General features: G+C 43.0%; 1 protein-coding gene across 6 annotated transcripts in view; it reads left to right on the plus strand.

Annotated features, from left to right (window-relative positions):
- The window catches only part of GK (glycerol kinase), a 445878-nt gene that overhangs the window by 345885 nt on the left and 78772 nt on the right, over positions 1-21221 (plus strand). For all 6 annotated transcript variants that reach the window (XM_033948781.1, XM_033948778.1, XM_033948783.1 and 3 more), the window contains one exon: positions 6688-6831. In XM_033948781.1, the coding sequence (XP_033804672.1) occupies positions 6688-6831 (144 nt within the window). The remainder of the gene's footprint in view (positions 1-6687; positions 6832-21221) is intronic.

Below are 21221 nucleotides of genomic sequence, written 5' to 3' on the forward strand. Positions count from 1 at the left end.
CCCATGATGTATTTGAATGTTTGTATCATGTCCCCCCTTTTTCTGTCCTCTTCGAGAGAATATAAGCGCAGTCTGCTCAAACGTTCTTCATATGGGAGATCTTTAAGTCCTGAGACCATCCTGGTGGCCATTCGCTGAATCAACTCCATTCTCTTCACATCCTTTTGATAATGTGGCTTCCAAAACTGAACACAGCACTCCAGGTGAGGTCTCACCATGGATCTGTACAACGGCAGTATAACTTCAGGTTTTCGGCTAATAAAACTCCTTCTGATGCAACCCAGCATTTGTCTAGCCTTTGCTGAAGCTTTCTCCACCTGATTGGCAGCTTTCATGTCTTCCCGGATGATTACTCCTAAGTCCCGTTCTGCTACAGTTTTTGTTAGGTTTTTACCATTCAGGGTGTATGTTCTGCATGGATTTCCGCTACCAAGGTGCATCACCTTACATTTTTTGGCATTAAAATTCAGTTGCCAAGTACTGGACCATTGTTTCAGTAAAAGCAGGTCCTGCGTCATAGTGTCGAGCATGGTTGCGCTGCCTGGTTCTGCTGCGTTGCCCACAACGTTACATAGTTTAGCATCATCGGCAAATAATGTAGTTTTGCCATGAAGTCCCTGAGGCAGATCCCTTATAAAGATATTAAATAGTATCGGGCCCAAGACCAAGCCCTGTGGTACTCCACTGGTCACTTCCGATGTTTTTGAGGGAATACCGTTTACCATTACCCTTTGAAGTCTGCCGCTAAGCCAGTCTTCTACCCATGTAGTCAGTGTTACTCCTAGGTCCATTGCATTCATCTTATTCAATAACCTACGGTGTGGGACACTATCAAAGGCCTTACTGTAGTCCAAATACACGATGTCCAGGGACTCTCCCCCCATCCAGTTTCTTTGTTACCCAGTCAAAGAAGCTTATCAGATTGGATTGACAAGATCTTCCCTTCGCAAATTGCGTCCAATCTGTTTTTTATCAATGTTTCCATGAGTTTATATACTATTGATGTGAGGCTCACCGGTCTGTAATTTTCATCCTCTGACCTGCATCCCTTTTTGTGGAGCGGAATAACGTTGGCAGTTTTCCAGCCCAAGGGGACTTTTCCTTTGCGTAGGGAAAGATTGAAAAGCTCAGCTAATGGTTCTGCCAGGACATCTCTCAATTCCCGAAGTACTCTGGGGTGTAGATTATCCGGGCCCATAGCTTTGTTTACTTTTAGCTTTGATAGTTCGTGGTAGACATAGCAGTGTGGAATCCTTATGGATAGAAATTCCATGTGTGAAGGGAAGGAATATAAATGTAGAGTTATACTACCGTCCCCCTAGGACAAAATGAGCAGACATGAAGAAATGTTTTCAGAGATTAGGAAAGCTGGAGAATTGGGTGACAGTATAATAATGGGTGATTTTAATTACCACAATATATATTGGAGAAAGAGTAAGTTTCTCAAATTACCAATAACTTCCAGTATCTTACTCAAATCAAAAAATAAGGGTTCACTGCCTAACACCCTCAAACTGATAACTGATCAGTAACAATCCCTATGTTGGGGGAAAAAAGGCCTCAGTTGAGCTTCATAGGCCAAAAAAACTTCCAGACTTCTGCTAATTTTAGTTATATAATTTTAGAAATTATTTTTCAATTTATATCAAACATTCTTCAGTAGCTTCAGTAAGAAATGGAGGCAGTATGTCCCTAAACATTCAGCATAGCATAGCAAAGGAAAAATATCAAAATCAATTTAGCTTGCTTAAATTCACAGCCTTGCTCCTTCAGACCTTCATCAGCTGTTTCCAACGGCATCTTCTTCCACAAACCACGAAGACAACTGCAGAGATCCTACAGGGTCATCCCTGTTTCACCAATCCAGCTTCCTCGGGAATCTTCTGCTGTAGAGTCCCCGAGCCAGCTAAAGCAGCTATCCAAAAGATTTCAACTGCTGAAATCAGTTGAAGCAGTTGAAATCTTTTTGATAGCTGCTTTGGCTGGCAACTGCTCCGAGAACCAACAAGAGGGGGAGCTCTTTTAGATTTGGTCCTTAGTGGAATGCAAGGCATAGTACAGGAGTTAACCATGTTAGGTCTGTTGGGAAACAATGATCATAACTGTCAGAATAGCTATTGCTAGCAATCAGCATTTTCAGTTGGCATAACTAATGTCAGCAAAGGCCTATGGGAAATTATATCAATCTGACTCTGGGATGTTGATGCAGATAGATCACATACAGTAAGCATCCAGGCAGACTGTTTCATATAGCCCTAAAGACAGTTTCAAATAGCCCTAATTAAATCATGATTACAAACCTTTGTAAGGGCGCCTAACATAACCCCTACAACCTAACATACCAGGAGTGACGTCACAAAAGAAATTACTGTAGAGGCGTTTAATTTTCAAAAGGGCGACTAAGAGAAAATGGTTAAAAAGAAGCTAAAACAATCAATTGCAAAGATTAGAACTGTAAACCAGGCGTGGATGTTATTTAAAAATACCATTGTGGAAGCCCAGACCAGATGTATTTCATGTATCAGTAAAGAGGAAACAAGAGCCGGCATTGATAAAAGGTGAAGTGAAAGAGGCTATTAGAGCAAAAAAAAACTTCCTTTAAAGAATGGAAAAAGGATCCGAATGAAGAAAATAAGAAGAAACACAAGCACTGGCAAGTTAGATGCAAAGCATTGATAAAGATAGCTAAGAAAGAATATGAAGAGAAACTTGCAAAAGAGGCAAAAACTCATAAGAATTTTTTTAGGTACATTTGAAGCAGAAAACCTGTGAGGGAATCCATGGGACCATTGGATGATCAAAGAGCAAAAGGGGCGCTCAGGGAGGATAAGGCCATAGCAGAGAAACTGAATGAATTCTTTACTTCAGTCTTTACAGAAGATGTATGAGATCTACCTGAACCAGAAATGTTTTTCAAGAGTGATGATGATGAGGAACTGAAAGAAATCTCGGTAAATCTGGAAGATATGCTAAGCCAATTCGACATGTTAAAAAGTAATAAATCACCTAGACCGGATGTAATACATCCCAGGATACTAAAAGAACTCAAACATGAAATTACTGACCTGCTGTTATTGATCTGCACCCTCGGATGTACACCATTTCGCCCTATCGCTTTGTCTACTTTTATTTTAGCTAGCTCCTCATGAACACAACCCTCTGAAAATCAGTGGGGTCTACCACTCCTCCATCCCTATTCATTTTTGTCTTCTGTGGCCCTGCTCCCGGCGCTTAAGCCGTGAACACAGAACAGAAATATTCGTTAGGCAATTCAGCCTTTTCTTTATCAATTACATATTTCTCCCCTTCACCTTTAAGTCTCACAATGTCATGTTTGCACTTCCTATCACTAATATATCTAAAAATTGAGAATAGTACAGAATACGGCTCTTCGACTAATATTTGGATTGAAGAAACACGACCATATCAGTCTTTACTATCATTTGCTGCATTGGCTGCCGGTGGAGGCACGAATACTATTCAAATTTTCTTGTATCTGTTTTAAGTTGATTTGGGGATTGGCCCCAACTTACCTTTTATCTCATTTTGTATTGTATAGTCCTATAAGGAAAACCAGGAATTCACATTTATTTGCTTATCCAAAAATTACTGGTTGCAGATACAAGACTTTTTTGGATAAGACTCTCGCATTCCAAGCAGGTAAACAGCAATTTTGGCTGGTTAAATACATTGGTGAAGCTATGTTGTCTTATGGTGCATTTTATAAAGAAATTAAGTCAGCGCCGTTTGACAAATTTATTTCTTAAACATGGGTGCTATTGTTAGCAAAACTCTACTTTGAGTTTATCTAAGTAACTGTTGTAGTTTTAACTATTTGTATTTTGCTGATTGTCCAGTCTTCTTCTTTTTAAACTGCTTAGAAATCATTTGGCTATGGCGGTATAGAAGAATAAAGTTATGTTGTGTTATTTCATCTATTTTTTTCTTAGTAACATAGTAGATGACGGCAGATAAAGGCCCGAATGGTCCATCCAGTCAGTCTTTAAGAACATAAAATATAAGAACATAAGAAGCGCCATCTCTGGATCAGACCTTTGATCCATCAAGTCCGGCGATCCGCACACGCGGTGGCCCTGCCAGGTGTACACCTGGCGTAATTTTTAGTCACCCATATCCTTCTATGCCTCTCGTAAGGAGATGTGCATCTAGTTTGCTTTTGAATCCTAGGACAGTCGATTCCACAATAACCTCCTCTGGAAGAGCATTCCAGGTTTCCAACACTCTCTGCGTGAAGCAGAACTTCCTGATATTTGTCCTGAACTTGTCCCCGCTTACCTTCATTCCGTGTCCTCTTGTCCGTGTCAAATTGGACAATGTAAATAATTTTTTCTGCTCTATTTTGTCGATTCCTTTCAGTATTTTGAAGGTCTCGATCATATCCCCTCGCAGTCTCCTTTTCTCAAGGGAGAACAATCCCAGTCTCTTAAGTCGATTCTCATATTCCAGTTTCTCCATACCTTTTACTAGTTTCGTTGCTCGTCTCTATAACCTCTCCAGCAGTTTTATATCCTTCTTTAGGTTGGGAGACCAATGTTGGATGCAGTATTCCAAATGGGGTCTGACCATTGCTCTATAAAGCAGCATTATGACCCTCTCCGATCTACTCGTGATTCCCTTCTTTATCATGCCCAACATTCTATTTGCTTTCTTTGCCGCCACCGCACATTGTGCCGACAGTTTAAGGGTCCTATCTATCAGTACACCCAGGTCCTTTTCTTGCTCGTTCTTACCCAGAGTTGCACCTGACATTCTATACTCGTGTTCCTTATTCTTACTGCCTAAATGCATTACTTTGCATTTCTCCACATTAAACTTCATCTGCCATTTCTCCACCCATTTCTCTAACTGACAGAAGTCGCTCTGGAGTTCCTCGCTATCCTTCTGCGAACTCGATGATCTCAGTGGATGTTCCTTCTTCTAGGTCATTGATATAAATATTAAATAAAATCGGCCCAAGTACCGAGCCCTGGGGTACACCATTTATGCCCACTCTCTGTTTTCTGTTCTCCAGCCATTTGCCTCTCCATCTTTGTATATCCCCCTCTATTCCATGGCTTTGTAGCTTCCTGAGAAGTCTTTCGTGTGGAACTTTGTCGAACGCTTTCTGGAAATCTAAGTATATTATGTCTACCGGTCCTCCACTATCAACTATCTACTAAGTTTATCCCCTTCAGTACCTTGAATGTTTCGATCATGTCCCCTCTCAATCTCCTCTGTTCGAGGGAGAAGAGGCCCAGTTTCTCTAATCTTTCACTGTACAGCAGCTCCTCCAACCCCTTAGAAACATAGAAATGACTGCAGAAAAGGGCCACAGTCTATCCAGTCTGCCCACACCAAGACCCACCCCCTATCTACCTCCATGAAGAAATCCGATATGCCAATCCCATCTTTTCTTAAAATCTGGCACGCTGCTGGCCTCAATTACCTGTTGTGATAGACTATTCCAGCGATCAATCACCATTTCGGTGAAGAAGTATTTTCTGGTATCGCCATGAAATTTCCCACCCTTGATTTTCCACAGATGCCCTCTTGTCGCCGTGGGTCCTTTAAGAAAAAAGAGATCTTCTTCCACCTCGATATGGCCCGTGACATATTTGAACGTCTCGATCATGTCTCCCCTCTCTCTGCCTTCTTCGAGTGAGTATAGCTGCAACTTATCCAGCCGTTCCTCATACGGGAGATCCTTGAGACCTGAAACCATTCTGGTGGCCATTCGCTGAACCGACTCATCTTAGTCGCTCTTCTCTGGACCCTCTCGAGTAGTACCGTGTCTTTCTTCATGTACGGCGACCAGTGCTGTACGCAGTACTCCAGGTGAGGACGCACCATGGCCCAGTACAGCGGCATGATAACCTTCTCCGATCTGTTCGTGATTCCCCTTCTTTATCATTCCTAGCTTTCTGTTCACTCTTTTCGCTGCCACTGCACATTGCATGGACGGCTTCATCGACTTGTCTATCATAACTCCCAAGTCCCTTTCCTGGAAGGTCTCTCCAAGTACCACCCCGGACATCCTGTACTAGTGCTTGAGATTTTTGATACCGACATGCATCACTTTACGCTTATCCACGTTGAACTTCATCTGACATGTCGATGCACATTCCTTGAGCCTGATTATGTCGCAATCCCCCTGCATCTTCACTACTCTGAATAACTTCGTGTCCTCCACAAATTTAATCACCTCGCTCGTCGTACCTATGTCTAGATCGTTTATAAAGATGTTGAAGAGTACAGGTCCAAGCACCAAGCCCTGCGGCACCCCACTGGTGATGCTCTTCCAGTCCGAGTATTGCCCATTTACTCCTACTCTGTGCTTCCTATTCTCCAGCCAGTTTTTAATGAGAAAATTAGGTGGCAAAGTTCAGTTGTGGATTAGGAATTGGTTATCATGCAGAAACAGGGTTAAATGGCCATTTTTCTCAATGGAGGAGGGTTTATAGTGGAGTGCTGCATAGGGATCTGTAGTGGGACCAGTGCTATTTAATTTATTTATGAATGATCTGGAAACTGGAACAACAAGTGAGGTGATTACATTTGCAGATGAAACTAAACTGTTCAAAGTTGTTAAAATGCATTTAGACTGAAAAATTTCAGACAGACCTTAGGAAATTGGAATATTGGGCATCCAAACAGCATTGTATACATTTGCATTTTGTTTTTCTCTAGTGAAGCCATCCATGCCTGAAACAACAGCATTAGGAGCTGCAATGGCAGCAGGATCTGCAGAAGGAGTAGGAGTTTGGAGTCTAAATCCTGGAGATTTAACCGCAGTGACATGTGAAAGATTTGAACCACAGATTAACCCAGAAGGTAAAAAACAATTATCAGAGAAGATATTTATATTGTCTCTGTAATTTAAAAAGTGGAAAAATTTTAAAAAATGCCTTATAAGAAAAATTTAATATTAAATAAATGTCATACAAAAGTATAGGTTTAAAAAAATGTATTTGTTAATGCAGTGGGATAGGAAAAATATAATCTCATACAAAACCTGAACACACTTGCTCTTATTTCCATTCCTGTCAAATTCATTCTTACTTCACTCCTTCAAAGTAGATTACAGAATTTAACATTTTATTGTTTATTGAAATAATACCACTACTAATGATTGGATTGTTTATTGAAACTATACCACTACTAATGATTGGATAGTCAATTCAGAGCAGTTTAACTCTTTGGGCTTGTAGCCTAAATATTACCAAGCTTGGACTCTGTGTTCTTGAACAGGTCTTTTTAATATCAATTTAAAACAAGCATGAACACTTACAGTTAGTAGATCTTACAGCAGTGCTTCTTCAGTGTCCCTACACACTTACTAGCACATCCTTTACTTAGGGGAAGCCTGAAATGTATTGCATAGTCCCTATGCAGAGGTAATTTATGCTTTAGTTTCTCTCACAAGCTGAATTCTTACTAATAGACTCAAGTTAGGTAGCTAGCGAACCTAGTCATTTTAGCATTTAAAGAGAAGTAACTGAAGTATGTTAAAAACAAAACAAAACATTAGATTCATGTTCAGTGTAATATTCTTACAAAATATACACCTTCATTGCACTCAAAGGGATTTGAATTTAAAACATTAATGTGGGTTTGCTTGCTTGGTGAGAAGGAGAAAATGATGTCACAGGTCTCTCCCTCTATCCTCCTCCTCCCCCTTCTTCTCCCACCACAGCAGACCTGATGTTCTCTACTTCTGCAACTAGCCTATGAAGATCAGCGGAGACTAGAATGCTTTCTAACCCTCATCACTCAGAACGAAAGGTCCCTCCTAAATCTAAACTAAACTAAACTAAACCTTGGGTTTGTATACCGCACCATCTCCATAGTTGTGGAGCTCATAGGAGAGAAGAATGTTAGAGGGCTGGGAAGTCAGAAGAGGGGGGAGTGTTAGGTTTTAGAGAAAAGCCAGGTTTTCAGATGTTTACGGAAGGGTTCCTCCTGGCTTGGATTTTGAGACATTAGAAGTATATTTCTTGTACTTACCAGAGGGTGTGTCTCACTTTCTGCTAGCTTCTAGAGATTTCAATAGATCATATGGCTTGAGGTGGAAGAGGTATGTCTGGTCTGAGAGCAAGGCACTTGATCTTTTTTCCAGTCTTATACAAATACTGCTTGAATACCTTTAGTCTGGTCTCTGCTCAGCATTTAGTTGTTTGCTTCATACGGGGCTTACGTTTGCTAAAACCTCCCAACAAGCTCCTCAGTGTCATGGGATCTCAAACTTGTATTTACCCAGCTGATTGAAGTTCCCTTTGAGCAACTTGAAACCTGCCACCTGAAGTACCTGTAAAAATATAAGGAATCATTGTTGTGATTACCGTATGTATTGTTCAAGAAGTACTGGTGGTGAAGTACAGGGCAAATGATATAGTAGAGGAATATTGTGGAATTAAAAGGCCAAAGTTTATCTATAACCACAGTTAAGTTGGGGGGGAGGGGGACAGAATAGTTTTTATCCCAGGACAAGCAGGCAACATATTCTCTATATGTGGGTGATGTCATCTACGGAGCCCCGATCGGATACTCTCGCAAGCAAACTTGCTTGAAGATCTTCAAGCTTGCGAGTATACCGCGCGTGTGCCTTCCCGCCCAAGTTAGGGCGCGAGTCTCCTCAGCGTGGCCTCAGTTCTCATTTTTCCGCGAAGCCAAGAAGCCCTGTTCTACAGCTCTGCCTTTTCCTCTTTGCCTTCTCGCACCGCGGCTTTCTTTATTGTATTTTTGTGGCGCTCCTTTTATTTAAAAAATAAAAACAATAAACATTCGTGGTGTTCCTGCTGGTTTTCCTCCGGTGGGCCCTTCTTGGGCTTCGGCCCTGCCGCTAGTCCTCGTTTGGCTGCGGCTGTGTCTTTCTTTCTCCCTTGGCCTCTCACTGGGTTCACCTCGTGTGTGTAGAACAGCTGGGCCCTTTTTCCTTCATTGGAATCGAGCAGACGTGACATCGATCCCCAGTAACAGCCTCGTCTACTCCCTCTGGTCCCGTCTGCTGTGCCTCGTGGGTTCCATGGGGGGGATAATATTGGAGGAAGGCAACCTAGAAAAGGACTTGGGGGTTTTGGTGGATAAAACAATGAAACCGGCGGCACAATGCGCAACAGCCTCAAAAAAGGCGAACAGAATGTTGGGCATTATCAAAAAAGGTATCACTACCACTACACACTTTCGAGGCTGGGGTAGGTTTACATTATAATTCTGGGCCACATTGTAATTCTGGGTCTAGGAAGAGTACACATTGTAATTCCGGGACTATGGGCAGTACACATTGTAATCCTGAGTCCAGAGGGGGGTACACACATTGCATATTGTACACACATTGCATATTGTACCAAAGGAGTTCAAGTAGCCCACGCGGGAACACCCCCACAAGATACACACCCTTCCATATTTGGGATAGGTACACACTGTAGTTCTGGATCTGGGGAGTCCAGGTTAGGTACACGATATAGTTCTGAGTCTAGGGAGAATACAAAATATGAGCATAATGCTAATAGTGTCCAAGTAGCTCAAACGAGATGTAATAAAAACACATGGAGGGATATGTACGTTAATGCACACAGTTTGGGGTAACAAGATCCTGGAACTGGAAACAGAAATAAGGAATGCCGTCCTGGATGTGGTGGCAATATCTGAGACCTGGCTCACGGACTCCCATGGATGGGACATGGTCATACCAGGTTACAACTTGCTTCGCCGGGACAGGGAAGGCAGAATGGGAGGAGGTGTAGCATTATATACAAAAGATGACATTAAGGTCACAAGAATCGCAGACGTCCAGTATACTGGGGAATCTCTTTGGGTTAATTTGGCCAGAGGGAAGGACAAATGCCTGTATCTTGGCGTAATTTACAGACCCCCAAGACAACAGGATGACCTAGATATGGATTTAATCGGAGATGTTAGGTGACTTCAACATGCCTGATGTGGATTGGGACACACTTACCGCTGCTTCCGGCAGCAGTAGGAGGCTATTGAACTCTTTGAGGGGAGCACGTCTCAGGCAACTAGTGTTGGACCCAACAAGGGATCAGGCAATACTGGACCTGTTACTTACCAATGGAGAAAGTGTCACAGAAGTCTCGGTGGGATACACACTGGCCTCCAGCGACCACAACATGATATGGTTCAATCTTAGGAAAGGCTTCACTAAATCCACCACACTGACCAAGGTCCTCAAATTCAAGGACACAAACTTCCAAAACATGAGCGAATTTGTTCACCAGGTGCTACAAAGCCAAGCAGAAACCGATAGCGTAGAAGAAATGTGGTCGACTCTGAAAGCCACCATACAGGAAGCGACAAACCACTATGTTAAATTAGTAAGTAAACGCCGTAAGAACAATAAGCCGCAGTGGTTCACTGCGGAGATCTCAGACCTCATCAAGGAGAAGAAAAAAGCATTCATCTCTTACAAACAATCAGGGAAACAAGACTCTAGAGCAGAGTACCTGACCAAGTCAAAAGCCGTCAAAACTGCAGTCAGGGAGGCTAAATTCCACATGGAGGAGTCTCTAGCAAAGAACATCCAGAAGGGAGATAAATCATTCTTCAGGTACATCAGTGACAGAAGTAAAAACTTGGGAGGGATAGTACGTCTTAGGAAGCCAGACGGAGAATATGTGGAAAAGGACTCAGAAAAGGCACAACTATTAAATGAATATTTCTGCTCAGTCTTCACTCGAGAAGTGCCGGGGCAAGGCCCTCAGCTACAGACAAGGGTTAACTCGGCTGACCCATTTAGTAATTTCAAATTTACACCCAGCAGTGTCTACGGTGAACTGTCAAGGCTCAAGGTTAACAAGGCTATGGGGCCTGACAACCTACATCCCAGGGTGCTCAGGTAGTTCAGTGATGTCTTGGCAGAACCACTGTCCGCGCTCTTCAACCTCTCCCTTAGTACAGGCAGCGTCCCGTTGGACTGCAGGATGGCTAACGTCATTCCACTCCACAAGAAAGGCTCAAAAATAGAGGCAGCAAACTACAGACCAGTGAGTCTCACTTCAATAGTGAGCAAACTAATGGAAACCCTAATCAAACACCAATTAGACACGATCCTTAATGAGGAGAATCTACGGGATCTCCGTCAACATGGATTTACTAAGGGAAGATCCTGCCAATCCAAACTGATCAGCTTCTTTGACTGGGTGACGAGGAAGCTAGATATTGAGGAGTCCCTGGACATCGTATACCTGGACTTTAGCAAAGCATTCGATAGCGTACCACACCGCAGGTTGCTAAGCAAGATGAGTTCTATAGGATTGGGCGAGACATTGACCAAATGGATTGGGAACTGGCTTGGAGGTAGGCTTCAAAGGGTAATGGTGAACGGCACCCCCCTCTGAAATGACGGAGGTGATCAGTGGAGCGCCCCAAGGCTCGGTCTTGGGCCCGATCCTATTCAACATCTTCATAAGTGACTTGGCAGAAGGGCTCTGAGGTAAAATAACATTATTCGCCGATGACGCCAAGCTAAGCAATGTAGTGGGCAAAAGCACAACGGACAAAAACTCAATGCCCGACAACATGATGCACGATCTACTCCTACTGGAGCGCTGGTCTAGGACCTGGCAACTCAGTTTCAATGCCAAAAAATGCAAAGTTATGCACCTGGGTAGCCAAAATCCATGCAGGACTTATACCCTTAATGGTGAGATCCTAACAAGAACGATAGCAGAGCGAGACTTAGGGGTGATCGTCAGTGAGGACATGAAGGCTGCCAATCAAGTGGAGAAAGCTTCATCCAAGGCAAGACAAATCATGGGTTGCATACGCAAGGGTTTTGTCAGCCGTAAGCCGGAGGTCATTATGCCATTGTATAGATCCATGGTGCGGCCCCACCTGGAATACTGTGTGCAATTCTGGAGGCCGCATTATCGCAAGGATGTGGTGAGGATGGAGTCGGTCCAGAGAATGGCCACCTGGATGGTCTCGGGACTCAAGGATCTCCCGTACGAGGAACGGTTAGAAAAATTACAGCTATACTGGCTCGAGGAGCACAGAGAGAGGAGAGACATGATCGAGACGTTCAAATATCTCATGGGCCGCATCGAGGCAGAGGAAGATGTCTTCTTTTTCAAGGGTCCCTCGGCAACAAGAGGGCATCCGTGGAAAATCAGGGGCGGGAAACTGCGAGGTGACACCAGGAAGTTCTTTTTTACTGAAAGGGTAGTTGATCGCTGGAATAGTCTTCCACTTCAGGTGATTGAGGCCAGCTGCGTGCCTGGTAAGGCCAAATGGGATCGACATGTGGGATCTGTTCACAAGGTAAAGGTAGGGGAGGGTCATTAGGGTGGGCAGACTGGATGGGCCGTGGCCCTTATCTGCCGTATATTTCTATTTCTACCAGAAACAAGGAAGTTATCCTCCCGCTGTATAGGGCGATGGTACGACTGCATCTGGAGTACTGCATTCAGTACTGGTCGCCGTACCTTAAGAAGGATATGGCGATACTCGAGAGGGTCCAGAGATGAGCAACAAAAATGATAAAGGGCATGGAAAACCTCTCATATGCTGAAAGGATGGAGAAGCTGGGGCTTTTTTCCCTGGAAAAGCGGAGACTTAGAGGGGATATGATAGAAACTTATAAGATCATGAAGGGTATAGCGAAGGTAGAGAGGGACAGATTATTCAGACTGGCGGGGGCAACAAAAACTAGAGGGCACTAAAAAATTGAAGGGAGATAGGTTCAGAACAAATGCTAGGAAGTTCTTCACTCAGAGGGTGGTGGACACTTGGAATGCGCTTCCAGAGGAGGTGGTAGAGCAGAGTACGACTTTGGGTTTCAAAAAGGGACTGGACGAGTTCCTGAAGGAAAAGGGGATCCAGGGGTACAATTAAAGGGTTGCTATACAGTATAAAATGCTTTAGAGTAATAGATCACTACAGGTCATTGATCTGGGGGGCCGCTGCGGGAGCGGACTGCTGGGCATGATGGACCTATGGTCTGACTTGGCAGAGGCAATGCTTATGTGCTTATTTAAGTCTCTTTTTCCTTCATAGGTGCGTTACCTGGAATGCCTGAGACTCAGCCGCCTTGTACTTGGTCCTAAATGGCCTCACGGGACCGACAAAAGAAGTAGAAGTCACGGTCCCGCTGGGGACTGAGCGATCACAATGTGATCAACTTTAAACTTGACATCCAGAAAGGGAAACGTGCCAAAACCTTAACCACAACCTTAAACTTTAAAAAGGGTAAATACGATTGCATGAGAGCCATGGTAGAACAACAACTCTAGAAAAAGGTGGACAAACTTGAAATGGTAGACCAGGCATGGTCCCTACTGAAAAATACTATCACAGAAGCACAAAATCTCTATATTCCGCGGATTTCCAAAGAACGGAGAACAAAAGGCAAAGGAGAACCGGCATGGCTTATCAGACAGGTGAAGGAAGCCATAAAAGAAAAGAAGGACTCTTTCAAAAAATGGAAACGTATGAAAACAACCGAAGCTTGGAACAAACATAAAGATGATCAGAAGAAATGTCACAAGGCGGTGAGGGATGCCAAAAAAGGACTATGAGGAAAAAATAGCGCAAGAGGCCAAAATCTTCAAGCCCTTCTTTAGATACGTGAAAGGGAAAAAGCCCGCAAAAGAGGCAGTGGGACCCCTGGAAGACCAGGGAAGAAAAGGGTACATCAAGGAAGATAAACAAATTGCAGACAAACTAAATTCCTTCTTTGCGTCCGTCTTTACGAAAGAGGACACTGCAACAATACCAGAAGCAGTGAAAGTGTTTAGAGGAATAATAGAAGACCGTCTCACCACAGTTGAAGTGGACTTGGACCAGATATACTACCAGATCGACAAACTTAAAAGTGACAAATCCCCTGGACTGGATGGAATTCACCCGAGAGTCTTAAAAGAATTAAAGGTTGAAATCGGAGAGTTATTGCAAAAACTTGCCAACCTGACAATCAGAACTGGACAGATACCAGACGACTGGAAGATTGCGAATGTAACGCCAATTTTCAAAAAAGGATCAAGAGGAGAACCGGGCAACTACAGACCTGTGAACCTTACGTCTGTCCTTGGAAAGATGGTTGAAGCACTGATCAAGGATAGCATAGTCTGGCACTTGGATACACACGACTTGATGAAACCTAGTCAACATGGCTTCAGGAAAGGGAAATCATGTTTAACGAATTTACTTCAATTTTTTGAGACTGTAAACGAACAAATTGATAGTGGAAAGCCGGTGGACATAATATACTTGGGGTTCTAGAAAGCATTCGACAAAGTTCCACACGAAAGACTTCTCAGGAAACTACAAAGCCATGGAATAGAGGGAGATATACAAAGATGGATAGGCAAATGGCTGGAAAACAGAAAGCAGAGAGTGGGCATAAATGGGAAGTTCTCCGACTGGGAGAAAGTGACTAGTGGTGTACCCCAGGGCTTGGTACTTGGGCCGATCCTATTTAATATTTATATTAATGACCTGGAAGAAGGAATATCCAGTGAGATACATCAAGTTTGCAGATGGCACAAAGCTATGCTGGGCAATCAGATCACAGGAGGATAGCGAGGAACTCCAGAGCGACTTGTATCAGTTAGAGAAATGGGCAGAGAAATGGCAGATGAAGTTCAACGTGGAGAAATGCAAAGTAATGCATTTAGGCAGTAAGAATAAGGAACACGAGTATAGAATGTCAGGTGCAACTCTGGGTAATAATAATAATAACTTTATTCTTCTATACCACCACAATCTTGCGACTTCTAGGCGGTTTACATTCAAGATTGCTGGACATTCAGCGATTTACAATATGTAGGAGTACAGAGACTTTAAAAAATCGAAATTACAAAATATACTGTTTGCTAAGAATTTCGGAGCAGACCTGTAAAGAAAAGTCGCAAATTTCAAAAAACAGCAAAAATTACAATATACAGTTTGTTTAGAGATTCAGAGGGGACATATTAGAAGAAAGGTCCTGAAATTACAAATGCAGTTCGACTAGGATTTCAGAGGGCATATTGGGAAAGTGAAAAGAAACGGAGTGTTTGGTGAGATTCTGTTTAGGTGATATATCTGTCGAATAAGGTAGTTTTTATGAGTTTTCTAAAAGCATTGTAGGTCAGTTCAGCTTTATTAATGTAACTGTCTAGCCAATATTGTTGTTTGTTTGCTTGGTGCATGAAAGTTCTTTCCAGAACGGTTTTGTATTTGCAATTGGTTATGCTTGGGTATGCAAAAAGGTAGCTGTTTCTGGTTTGTCTTTTAGGGCTGTAGAATGCAAAGTGTATTTGCAGGTACGTAGGAGCTAGTCCCCAAACTAGCTTGAAACATATGCAGGAGAACTTGAATATTATTCTTGCCTTGACCGTCAGCTAGTGCAGTAGTTTGTAGTAGGGGGGTGACATGGTCATTCTTTTTTAATCCTTATATCAAGCAGACCGCTGAGTTCTGAATGATTCTAAGCTTCCTCACTGTTTTTTGGGGTATACCCATATAAACGATATTGCAATAGGCCAGAGTAGAAAGCACTATTGATTGCACTAGTAATCTAAACGATAATGGGTCAAAATATTTTTTGATGGTCTTTAATCTCCATAACATCAGGAAACATTTTTTTGCCACTATATTTGTGTGTTCAACCATTGTCAGGTGTATGTCCAATGTGACTCCCAATATTTTTATTGTGTTGGTAATTGGGTAATCGTGGTCTTTTATATGTAACGTTGTATTGGTAATTTTATCCATTGGGCTTGCAAGGAAGATTTTTGTTTTTTCTATGTTAAGTTTCAGTTTGAAGTTGATTGTCCAATGTTCTATTTCGGTCATAATATGAGTAATGTATTTTGAGGTTTCGTTTGTTATGCTGTTCACTGGGATTAAAATGGAGATGTGGTCTGCATATATGTAGTAGTTCAGGTTTAGTTTTTGCAGTAAGTGCCCTAGGGATGATATGTAAATGTTGAATAGTGTAGGTGAAAGTGGTGAACCCTGTGGTACTCCCGAGGGGTTTCTCCAGGAGTTTGAATATGTCCCATCACTACCCACTTGGTATGATCTCTTTGTTAGGAAGCCCTGTATCCAATTCCTAGGATTTTCCCATGATTCCTATTGCAACTAGGCAGTGTATCATTATTTCGTGATCAACTAGATCGAATGCACTGCTGAAGTCCAGCTGAAGAATTAGAGCACTTGTTCCTTTGCTGAATAAGCCTTATAGATGATTTAGGATCGAGGCTAGGACTTTCTCAGTGCTAAAGCCTTTCCTGAATCCTGATTGGTGTTCGTTTAGTATGTTGAATTTGTCAAGATATTTCACTAGCTCCACGTTGACCAATCCTTCAAGTATCTTGGTAAATATGGGGATGCTTGCTATGGGTCTATAGTTGGTTTTCAAAGCTAGAGAGATTTTTTGATCTTTAGGGATGAGTGTGATTAGTATATGTCTCATTTCCTCGTGAAATGTTCCTTCGGTGAGAGTGGTTGTTATCCAATTGAATAGGTCCTTTTTAAAATCTAGTGTGGCTGTTTTCAAGGTCTTGGAGGGACATACGTCTAGGAGGCAGTTTGATTTAGTATATGACAAATTAATTGCTATTGAGGGGAGAGAGATGAGTAGATCAGTTGTCTAGATGCTTTAGGAACAGGTGTTTTTAGATGTTTCCTAAATTCCTCATAAGTAGTGGGCGAAAGCAATTGTTCTAGGTCTTTACCCCATGATGCTGCTTGGTGTGAGAGAAGGTGTTCATGGTATTTTTTCAGTTTGAAACCTCTCACTGGGGGGGAAACGAAGTTGGAATGTGAGCTTCTCTTGTGTCTGTTAACGTCGCATATTCTTTTGGGAAATTGCTAAATAGGCGATGTTACAGTAGTCAAGTGGACTTAGGACGAGGGATTGGACTAGAGTTCTGAATGCCGATGTATCGAAATAAACTTTAATGGATCTGAGTTTCCAGAGAGTAAAGAATCCCTTTCTGATTAAGGAGTCTACCTGGTCTTTCATGGTTAGGCATTGATCCAGAGTTACACCTAGTATCTTTATGGTGGGCTGGATAGGGTAACTAAGTTTATTGATACATAGTGGTGTTTTGGTGTTAAGCGGATGTGGTGAAGCAACGAAGAAAGTCATTTTTTCTGAATTAAGTTTGAGCCTAAAGTTTGTCATCCATTACTTCATCACGCTTATGGCTTCTGAAGCTTTGGGAATAGTTTCAGAGACAGAATTAGCGAAAGGGATGATAATCGTAAAGTCATCTGCACAGCTAAATAGTTTTATCCCCAGCTGGGTTAGCTGCATGCCCAGTGAAGACATGTAGACGTTGAAGAGCAATGGGGATAGTGGAAACCCTTGTGGCACACCGGATGGATTACTCCAGGTGTGTGGCACACCGGATGGATTACTCCAGGTGTCGGAAAGCTCATAATTAAAACGTACCTGATAGGTGCGGGATATAAGGAAGCCATGGAACCAGTTCAGCACCTCATCCCTGATACCAATTGCGTCTAGGCATTGCAGCAGTTTCCCGTGGTCTATCAGATCAAAGGCAGAACTCATATCAAATTGCATAACCAGGGTATTAAGGCCCTTACTAAACAGTAGGCACAGATTGTCTAAGATAGCCGCAATTACTGTCTCCGTACTGAATAACGGTCTAAAACCGGATTGAGTTTCATGTAGGAGAGAGAATTGATTAAGATAATCCATCAGTTGGGTGTGTACCAATCCCTCCATAATTTTTACAATAAATGGAATGGATGCTACCGGTCTGTAGTTGGATATTAGGGCTGAGGATTCTTTACGATTTTTTAGAATTGGGATTATTATTATGTGACCATTATTAGAGAGGAACTTCCCATTTTTTAGGTTGTGAGCCAAGTATTGCATCAGCGATAGTTTAAATTCTAAAGGTGCCGCTTTCATGATTTCTGGGGGGGGGAAGGGGGGCATGAGTCCAGAACGCAATACGATCTAGAATATTTGTTATATAGTCTGGTGTAATTATTCCATTCTAAATCTTGAAAGGAGCTCCAGATCATGTCTGCTGGTATATCATTTCCTTGAGTGTTAGCTATTTGATGATCACTAGGGTCGTTTGTTGAACAATGGATTCTAAGGTTTTTAATTTTTGAATCGAAGTACAGTGCTAAGTCATTTGCAGAGAGTAGTTTAATGTTGTGTGTGGGTATGGTATAGCGAGTGGTGTCAAATAAATTTGTGATCAGGTTGAATAGCTCTTTTGTATTGATTCCTTGTGAACCATTGCAAGATGAGTTGATTTTAGTGGAGTAGAATGCTTTACGTTTGTCTTTTATCATTTGTTTGTAGATTTTTATGTTAGCTCTCTTTATCTTCCTAGCTCCTTTCCTATAACCCTTCATTGTAGCTCCTTTTCAACCTAACCCTGTAAACCGTGCCGAGCTCTACGCTTGTGGAGATGGTGCGGTATATAAACCTAAGGTTTAGTTTAGTTTAGTTTAGCTCTCCATTTGTTACGGTCTGCTTGTTCTCCTGTTTTTTCCCAAGTTCTTTCCAGTCGTCTAGCTAGTTCAGGGGTGTCCAATGTCGGTCCTCGAGGGCCGCAATCCAGTCAGGTTTTCAGGATTTCCCCAATGAATATGCATGAGATCTATTAGCATACAATGAAAGCAGTGCATGCAAATAGACCTCATGTATATTCATTGGGGAAATCCTGAAAATCTGACTGGACTGCGGCCCTCGAGGATCGACATTGGACACCCCTGAGCTAGTTGTTTCATTTTTAGAAGTTCGGTGTCAAACCATTTGTTATATTTGTATAGGGGCGATTTTATCTAAAATGGATGTGCTGGTTTTCATCCAGTGATCCCAGAAATCGATTCCTTCTTCTATCTCTGTTTGCAATTCGTATTGTGACCAGTATTCTTTTGGATTAATGTAGCCTCTTGTGTGATGTTCTCTTTTTATCATTAGGCGTATTTTAGATTTATGATAAGACCAGATTAGCTTGAAATAATAAGTAAAATGGTTAGACCAGATATCATGACACCAGGTGCCTTTAAGCAGAGAGATGGCAGGGTCTGGGATGTCCTTTGTGGGCATGGCCAGTTGGCCACCACATCTAACTGATGGCCTTTTTCATGTGTTTGTGTGGGTAGAGGGAGGTTGTAATTGAGTAGGGATAGAAAGTTTTTAAACTCTTTCGCATTTGTGTTGTCCTCTTCATCTAGGTGTATGTTTATGTCTCCTGCGATGATATTGTAAGAGGGACCGATTGAATTGTTTAGGACAAATGCACAGAAGTCTTCTTTGGCTTTTGGCCAGCTTTTTGGTGGGACATAGAATAATATGCAGGATAGGGATTCTTCTAGTTGAGAGTTGCTAATTTTACAGGCTAAAATTTCTAGTTGGTCGGTCATTTTGGAATCCAGTAGTTCGAACTCAAATCCTTCTTTAAGAATAATTGCTAATCCTCCTCCTTTTTTTCCCACGCGGTTTAGCGTAAGGATTTTAAAATTGTCTGGTAGGAGATCAATTATAATAGGATCATCTTCTGATAGTAGCCATGTTTCAGTTAGTAAAAGGCAGGCTGTTTGCTTGTTAATGATCCAATCATTAATTAGGAAGGCTTTATTCCTGACAGATCTAGTATTAAGGTATGCACAGGAGACAGATGTGGGTGTGATAGGTTTGCTAGTGGTTTTGATGGGTTTTACTTGCCTTATTCTTTTTTTAAGGGTTCGTTGATGTCTTCTTTTAGTTGAGATAGCAGTGATGTGATTTGTTATGTATTCTTGTGGATTAGTGATATGTAAAATTGATAGATCCTGGTAGTTGATTGATTGTAATTGTGGGTGGAGTGAGTTAACATCTTTGATGTTGCCAATTAACAGACAGATCAGTAAAATCAGTAGGAGATTCATGTTTGCAGGGTAAAGTATTTCTTCCTAGCACAGAAAGTGTATTGGTTTCCCTGTAAATTTTTGAGTTATCGTTTGTATGGTTGTTAACTGGATTGGCGTAGTTTTTTTAAGGTAATTACACATGCATCTACCAATTACTCATGCATTTAACAACTATATGTGTCTCTGATGGTACCACATGCCTCTATAGTTCCTAAGCAGTCCTAATTCAAGTCTCCAACAATTACACATGCATCTAACAGTTACATCTCCATCTAGCAATTATATGTCTCTGATGGTAACATATGGCTAACAGATTACATATGCAGGCAGGCTATTCTTTCTCCCAGTGGACTGCGGGGGGGGGGGGGAGGAGGGCGAAGCTCACATGCCTGGCAGGATCGGATCGATGGGCTCCTAGTAGTGGCGATGGCTGGTCCCGCTGCTTGGATTTAAAAGCGGACTGTGGGGAAGGGGGTGGAGCTCACACGCCCGGCAGGATCGGGTCAATGGGCTCCCGGTAGTGGCGGCTGGTCCCACTGCTTAGATTCAAAAGCACGCAGTTGTTCTCCCCAGCGAACTGCGGGGGGGGGGGGGGAGCTCACAAGCCCGGCAGGATCGGGTCGATGGGCTCCCGGTACTGGCGGCTGGTCCCGCTGCTTAGATTCAAAAGCAGGCAGTTGTTCTCCCCAGCGGACTGCGGGGAGGGGGGGGCGGAGCTCACACGCCCGGCAGGATCGGGTCGATGGGCTCCCAGTAGTGGCGGCTGGTCCCACTGCTTAGATTCAAAAGCAGGCAGTTGTTCTCCCCAGCGGACTGCGGGGGGGGGGGGGGGGCGGAGCTCACATGCCCGGCAGGATCGGGTCGATGGGCTCCCGGTAGTGGCGGCTAGTCCCGCTGCTTAGATTCAAAAGCAGGCAGTTGTTCTCCCCAGCGGACTGCGGGGGGAGGGGGCGGAGCTCACACGCCCGGCATGATGGGCTCCCGGTAGTGGCGGCTGGTCCCGCTGCTTAGATTCAAAAGCAGGCAGTTGTTCTCCCCAGCGTACTGCGGAGGGGGCGGAGTTCACATGCCCGGCAGGATCGGGTCGATGGGCTCCCGGTAGTGGCGGCTGGTCCCCCTGCTTAGATTCAAAAGCAGGCAGTTGTTCTCCCCAGCGGACTGCGGGGGGGGGGGGCAGAGCTCACACGCCCGGCAGGATCGGTTCGATGGGCTCCCGGTAGTGGCGGCTGGTCCCGCTGCTTAGATTCAAAAGCAGGCAGTTGTTCTCCCTTATTCAATATTATTTCAAAACTTAGTGAAGGTAAAAAATGAGCACTTATCTCAATAATCTCTTCCGATATTACAAAATCACCGCAGTTTGCAGTTAAAGGTCC

Source organism: Geotrypetes seraphini, chromosome 6 (genome assembly GCF_902459505.1).
Source record: "Geotrypetes seraphini chromosome 6, aGeoSer1.1, whole genome shotgun sequence".
In the NCBI taxonomy this organism is placed as follows: domain Eukaryota; kingdom Metazoa; phylum Chordata; class Amphibia; order Gymnophiona; family Dermophiidae; genus Geotrypetes; species Geotrypetes seraphini.